The 7,018-nt window shown below is 43.7% G+C and overlaps 1 protein-coding gene across 1 annotated transcript; it reads left to right on the top strand.

Annotated features, from left to right (window-relative positions):
- The first annotated feature begins 1,817 nt into the window (after window positions 1-1,817).
- On the top strand, window positions 1,818-6,671 carry LOC139352736 (uncharacterized). Its single transcript, XM_070995366.1, has 7 exons — window positions 1,818-2,937; window positions 3,004-3,186; window positions 3,570-5,063; window positions 5,127-5,681; window positions 5,760-6,037; window positions 6,344-6,522; window positions 6,647-6,671. Exons 1-7 carry the CDS (start codon window positions 1,818-1,820, stop codon window positions 6,669-6,671), a joined length of 3,834 nt encoding a protein of 1,277 aa, XP_070851467.1.
- The last annotated feature ends 347 nt before the right edge of the window (window positions 6,672-7,018 follow it).

Raw genomic sequence — 7,018 nt, 5'->3', positions numbered from 1 at the left:
TTCTGGTATCCTGATTGTCTGTACCTGAAAAATTCGTTCATGGTAAAACAAGTTCGAGTCTGCGACAAGACGGCCGTGAAGTTTTATTAAAAAATTATTTCTATTGCTTATATATACTTTTATTAATACATTAATTCCTTGTCATCAGAAATAACCAAATTAAATAATCTAGCAATAACAAAACAAAAGTAAGTAAATTGAAATAAATCTCTACTAGGCGTCCAGAAAAAATAGCATGTAAATTAATTTTATTCGTTGTTGTTGATTAAAAAAAAATATAATTATTATTTTGAAATTTTATTTTATTGGTGTTTGACCTTAATTCACAATCTTACTTATACATCAAGACACTTTTACTTTTAATTCTTAGGTAGGACCGATCTCGGCTTCAATCCGAAATAGGCTGACTTCTGAATTCTAAAAATTTATCCAACGAACCTCAGCCAGAAGCTCTTCTTTTGAAGCTTCCAGAACGTTAATTTTTGTTTAAAATAAAAGAGAACGAGTGTTTCTGTCGATTAGGAGAAGCCAGACAGCTGTTTTCTGGCGACTCTGAGAAGCAGTGGACAACAGCAGTTTTAACAGCGAATGTTAGATTTCTGCTGCTAATGTTAGCAGCACTACACTACGAAGAAGACATAAGGAGAAGCTGGTCGCGTTTATAACCGAGCTTTTATATTTCCTAATTTGTAAATCAAAGTTAGCAATTAAGTCAAAGATTGAAAGTATACAAATGAATTACAACTGGTGAAGTTCAACATATTTCTGAGTTTTTATTACAAAGTGTGTGAAAGACCCCCAGAGTAGACTTCTGCTCAACTTTGACGATCGGGTGCAAATCGTCACAACATTTTGGTGGCCCATGAGGGGAACATACACTCATAACTTCATCAGCTTCCAATATTTGTAAACATACTTCAATCTTTGTGCTTACTTGTTTGCAAATCTACTATTAATTTAAACCAGCAAAGTTATGCAACCTTTGCCACGTACATCGCCATAACGGAGCCTCGAATGACGGAGGAATCAATAAGTCGAGGAGAATAGCGGATTCAACCCATGCCTATTGCCATCTCATGCGACACACTAGTCTCGTGAAGTTTGCCGTCCCCTTCCTTCAAAGCTTGATCGCAACACGAGCGGAACGAGTGAAACAGGTGAGTGTGATTGTGAGAGTATTTGTGCATGGTTTTTCAAAGCAGAGTGCAATAGGAAAACATTAAAATGGATAAAAATGAAAGTAATGGTAGTGATTTGGCACAACAGAGCTCGGCACCTTTGGCTGTGGTTGAGCCTTTTGCAGACATGTACGCAATGCAGATGGACTTATCTTCCAGGTTGACCCAACTAATTAAAAATGCTAAAAAGGACGGTAAAATAAAGAAAACTAAATCCTACTATGAGTTTCGCCTCAACAAGCTCAACGAGCTTTCAAAACAATTTTACACAAATCATCAAGCGCTCATTTTACAGCAATGTCCACGATCGCATCCATATTTTGCGGATGCTGTTGAAGACAATTTTGAGCAAGCATACAGCCACATTTATTGTTCTTTCGCCGATGAATACGAAACCAAGTTTCCAGTCCCAATACAGGTATCAGGTGATCAATCCATAAACAGCACCCTTGTGCCCATTCCTGTTTCCACAATTCAGCTGCCCAAATTGCCCGTACCCCACTTTTCAGGAAATTTTGCAGATCTTTTTATGACAGCTTTACGCAGCTAATACATGAAAATCAATCTCTTTCAAACATTAAAAAATTTCATTTCTTGAAGCAAGCACTACCGCACGGGCGAGACCAGGATATAAACCATATGGCATTAACAGAAACCAACTATTCAGTGGCATGGAACCTTGTGGTAAAACGTTACAACAACCCTCGACTGCAGTTCATGTACAATATGAATGCACTGTACGGAATCGAGCCACTGTCCAAGGAGATCGCGGTGGACCTTAGGAACTTGTTAAACTTGGCAAATGTATGTATTAGTGAATTCCGACGACTACACATTGCCATTGATTCCTGTGATCATTGGTCGGTACATCACTTACTCACAAAGCTGCCTATCAGCACAACACAGGCCTGGGAACATTCCCTGGGCAACAACGTGGAAATCCCCACCTTCACAAAGCTGGAGGTGTTTCTTCACAATCGATTGGTCAGCATCGACCTAATCGAGAGTAGGAAACCATCCGTTCCAGTTAGATCATCTATACAATCGACCAACCATCGCCAGACAACCAGACCATCGGGAAACTCCACTGTTAGGGGACACAGCTTCCACAGTACTCTTGAGTCTGGATCCATCAGGTGCTCGCTCTGCCAACAGAATCACGTTCTAAGACGGTGCCCGGACTTCCTTGCCAAGGATTGTTTCGCGCGAAAGGTTATAGTCGAACGCTCGAAGGCATGCATCAACTGCCTTAGTGCTTCCCATTCTCTCAGTCAATGCAGCAGCAACCGAAACTGCTCGCAATGTGGTCAACGGCACCACACTTTGTTACATTTCCCGAATGCTCAACAAAGTTCTTCATTGACTCCTGAAGTATCCCGACAGCATGCTCCAGACTCTGGTCGGAGCGCAGCCGCTGTACAAAATGCACCATCAACGCAACTCTTCAGCGCAGTTGCCTCCCATCTAAACTCAACGACCCTTCTTGGTACTGCACTGGTTCGGATCGTAAATAACTCCACTGGGCAGTCAGCTTTAGTTCGAGCTCTAATCGACCATGGCTCGGAAGGCACCCTCATCACGGAAAACATCGTTCAAGCGCTTAGACTCAAACGGCATCCTGTTCGAGCTGAGATCACAGGAATTGGTAATACGTCGCATAATCAGTGCAGGCACAGCACCGACTTCACCATAATCTCATGTTCAGGATCGGATTTTAATGCCTACGTGTCCTCAGCCTTCATCCTTCGGTCACTAACAGGTCATTTACCAAAACAAAATGTAAACATTAAGTCCTGTAAACATCTCCAAGGGTTATCCTTTGCAGATCCTAATTTCATCAAGTCGGGTCGCATTGACCTACTTATCGGTGTCGACATTATCCCGCAATTAATGCTTCCGGACATACGCAAAGGGACGGTTGCAGAACCAGTTGCACAAAACACACAGCTGGGCTGGATAGTTTTTGGACCAGCTGAAGCAGCCCAGACGACATCAATCTCCATCCGTTGTAATTTGGCAAACCTAAACAACATGGTACAGAGGTTTTTCGAATTGGATCAGGTCTCCACAACAAGACAACTCAACGCAGAGGAAAGATGGTGTGAAGACCATTTTCAACAAACTCATATCCGTCAGCCGAATGGGAAATATCTGGTTCGTTTGCCTTTAAAAACGTTGTTTGACCCCACACAGGTGATCGGCCGGCCAATCCAAATCGCATTAAACCGTTTCCACGCTCTGGAAAGGAAACTTAATCATCGGCCAGATTTCAGTCAACAGTATGTCAGATAAAAGAGGTAAAAGGCAGTGAGGAAGAACACACTAGGATCAACTCTCAAAGGCAACTCTCAATCTCTGCGTGCACCGTTCCACATCATGCTGTGATCAAAGACGACAGTTTAACTACAAAGATGCGCGTCGTATACGACGCTTCGTGCAGAACGTCTAACGGGAGGTCTTTGAATGATATTTTATGCACGGGTCCCGCCCTACAAAACGATCTTGGAGGAGTTATACTCAACTGGCGTCTCCATCGATATGTCTTCGTGGCCGATATAACGAAAATGTATCGCTGCATAGATATGCATGAAGAAGATGCCCAGTATCAGCGAATTTTCTGGCGCGATGAAAAGGGACTCATCAAGGAATATTTTTTGACTACAGTAACGTTTGGCACTGCCTCGGCACCCTTCACAGCGATTCGAGTCATACATCAGATTGCGGCCGACGAGCGCGAACGCTATCCTCTGGCCGAGCATGTCCTTAAAAAAGAAATCTATGTGGACGATGTTCAAACAGGACACGAGACCATCGACGGAGCTCTAAAAATTCGCAATGATGTCATCGCAGCTCTGCAATCAGCAGGCATGGAGCTCAAGAAGTGGGCATCCAACCATCCAGATATCTTAGAAAGCATCCCAACTACAGATCTCTCTTACAGTAGCATTTTTGAGATAGACAATAAGGACTCCATTAAAACTTTAGGGTTGTATTGGCATCCAAACAAAGATGGTTTTGGTTTTAATCTTAAGTTTTCTCTCAATCCTATATTCACCAAACGTTCTATACTATCCACAGTAGCACGCTTATTCGATCCGTTGGGATACCTGGCACCAGTGATCATCGCTGCGAAAATCCTGTTGAAGGAAGTTTGGAGTTTTCGTATCGAGCGCAAGGATGAGCCCCCCGCATCATTAGATTGGGACGACCCATTGCCAGATCAACTCGCCGAGCGGTGGCGACAGCTCATTCAAGAGCTCCCCGACATTGAAGAGATACACATCCCTCGGTGGTTAGGCTTCGATTTAAGGCATGCCTCGACGTTGCAACTACACATGTTTTGTGATGGATCATCCATGGCGTATGCAGCATGCGCTTATCTTCGAGCTAGTTGTACGGATGGTTCCGTGCAGGTTAACTTATTAGCCGCCCGCAGTCGAGTCACACCTGTTAAGCCGCTAACAATTCCGAGAGTTGAGTTATCCGGAGCCCTGCTGTGTACACAATTAGCCGATTGGATTGTCAATCAACTTCAAGCATCACATCACACCATATCCGTACACTACTGGTCGGATGCAATGATAGTGCTGTATTGGATCAGCGGTGACCCTAAGCGTTGGAAGACATTTGTGTCGAATAGAATTGGAGCAATCCTGGAGGCAAGCTCGCCATCGCAGTGGAGACATGTTCTTACGCAAGAAAACCCAGCAGATTGTGCTACACGCGGACTCACCCCTTCCCAGCTGAAACACCACACGCTTTGGTGGAACGGACCACATTGGCTGCATCTTTCAGAGGAGCATTGGCCAGTCAATCCAGTTCAGTCCCCAAAATCAGAACTTATTTCAGGAGAGCAATCCTTAAAGCACATCGGAGCCCACATTTGTATAGAAGTGCAACCATTTATCGAATCATATTCCTCCTATAATAAACTCTTATTCGTTACAGCCTACGTCAAACGATTCATTTATAATACTCGTCACAAAAAAGCGGATAGACTCACCGGCCCTATTCAGGTATCTGAATTCCAACAGGCTTTGTTCGCACTGGTGCGGATGGTTCAACAAGAAGTCTATTCGGAAGAATTATCAAGACTACGATCCAACAAATTTCTATCCAAACACAACAAACTCAGCCAGCTATCACCGTTTCTCGACGATGAGGGGCTCATGAGAGTTAAAGGCAGACTTAAGAATGCTTTGCAGCTCTCCATGTCTCAACGCACACCAATAATCCTTCCAAAGGCCCACCACCTGACGATTTTGGTTATAAGGAACGCTCATCACAACACCTTACATGGCGGTGTGCAACTAACTTTATCTACAATTCATCAAGTTTTCTGGATCGTCAACGGTAAACAGGCAGTAAAAAGGATTCTGCGACAGTGTGTAACCTGTTTCAAACACCGGCCGTCACCATCAAGCCAACTGATGGGAGATTTACCAGCGCACCGTGTCAATCCGCCCAAACGGGCGTTCGAAGCAATTGGAGTTGATTACACTGGTGCGATTGAGATAAAGTCATCCAGATTTAGAGGTCACACTTGCTATAAAGCATACATTGCAGTTTTCATTTGCTTAGCGAGCAAAGCGATTCATTTGGAAGCAGTCACGGGAATGTCGGCACAGCATTTTCTGTGGGCGCTGCAGCGCTTTATCGGACGTAGGGGTTTTTGTCAACATCTATACAGCGACTGTGGAACCAACTTTATCTCATCCGACAAGTCTCTAAAGCTGTGGACCAATGAATTCTATAAAGGAATTGAAGAGACAGTAGTTCCTGAACTTACTCGTCGGAACATCCAGTGGCATTTCAATCCTCCACATAGTCCAAACTTTGGAGGACTCTGGGAATCCAACGTAAAGGCTGTTAAAACCCATCTTTATCGATCGTTTAATGGGATTCGAATGACGTACGAGCAACTGTCTACCATTCTTGTCCAGATAGAAGCGTGCTTGAACTCTCGGCCATTATGCCCCTTAACGTCTGACTTAGATGATTTGCAAGCTCTCACCCCTGCACATTTTTTAATCGGGGATTCGATGATGTCACTCCCTGAGCCTAGTCTTAAGGATTCTTCATTAAACACAGAGTTCCTGAATGGTCAAAGGATGTTTCGCCTCTTTTGGAGAAAATGGAGTGCAGATTGTCTATCTCATCTGCAGGCGCGCCCCAAGTGGCGCCACGAAACTGACAATCTTCAGCGCAACGACATGATCATCATCAAGGATGATCGAACTGGTCCTTCTGACTGGAAATTAGGGCGAATCATCGACTTACATCCTGGGGCCGATGGGCTCGTTCGAGTAGCTACAATTAAGACCTCAACGGGTATTTACAAGAGGTCTGTGTCAAAGATTTGTCGTTTGCACTTGCCAAGATTTACTGAAGAGTCTAGCCCAAGTACACAACCCATGCACCTTTGAATATACCCGCATTCACTCCATAACACACTTTAACCTTTTCAGAGTTAAGCATGGTCTAAGGCTTTGAATACTGGGTCCAGTATTGGGGGCGGCATGAACGGGTGTTTCTGTCGATTAGGAGAAGCCAGACAGCTGTTTTCTGGCGACTCTGAGAAGCAGTGGACAACAGCAGTTTTAACAGCGAATGTTAGATTTCTGCTGCTAATGTTAGCAGCACTACACTACGAAGAAGACATAAGGAGAAGCTGGTCGCGTTTATAACCGAGCTTTTATATTTCCTAATTTGTAAATCAAAGTTAGCAATTAAGTCAAAGATTGAAAGTATACAAATGAATTACAACTGGTGAAGTTCAACATATTTCTGAGTTTTTATTACAAAGTGTGTGAAAGACCCCCAGAGTAGACTTCTGCTCA

This window comes from Drosophila suzukii, chromosome 3 (assembly GCF_043229965.1).
Source record: "Drosophila suzukii chromosome 3, CBGP_Dsuzu_IsoJpt1.0, whole genome shotgun sequence".
Lineage (NCBI taxonomy): Eukaryota > Metazoa > Arthropoda > Insecta > Diptera > Drosophilidae > Drosophila > Drosophila suzukii.
The sequence above is the reverse complement of the archived record's forward strand: the minus strand, read 5'-3'. Positions and strand labels throughout refer to the sequence as shown.

What these genes read in the sequence shown, in the direction of transcription:
- LOC139352736 (XM_070995366.1), top strand. Translation starts at nt 1,818, where the DNA reads ATGGCATTAACAGAAACCAACTATTCAGTGGCATGGAACCTTGTGGTA. An exon ending in GACATCAATCTCCATCCGTT is followed by an intron (nt 3,187 to 3,569) that starts GTAATTTGGCAA and finishes CTGTGATCAAAG; the next exon opens with ACGACAGTTTAACTACAAAG. An exon ending in GCACATCGGAGCCCACATTT is followed by an intron (nt 5,064 to 5,126) that starts GTATAGAAGTGC and finishes TATTCGTTACAG; the next exon opens with CCTACGTCAAACGATTCATT.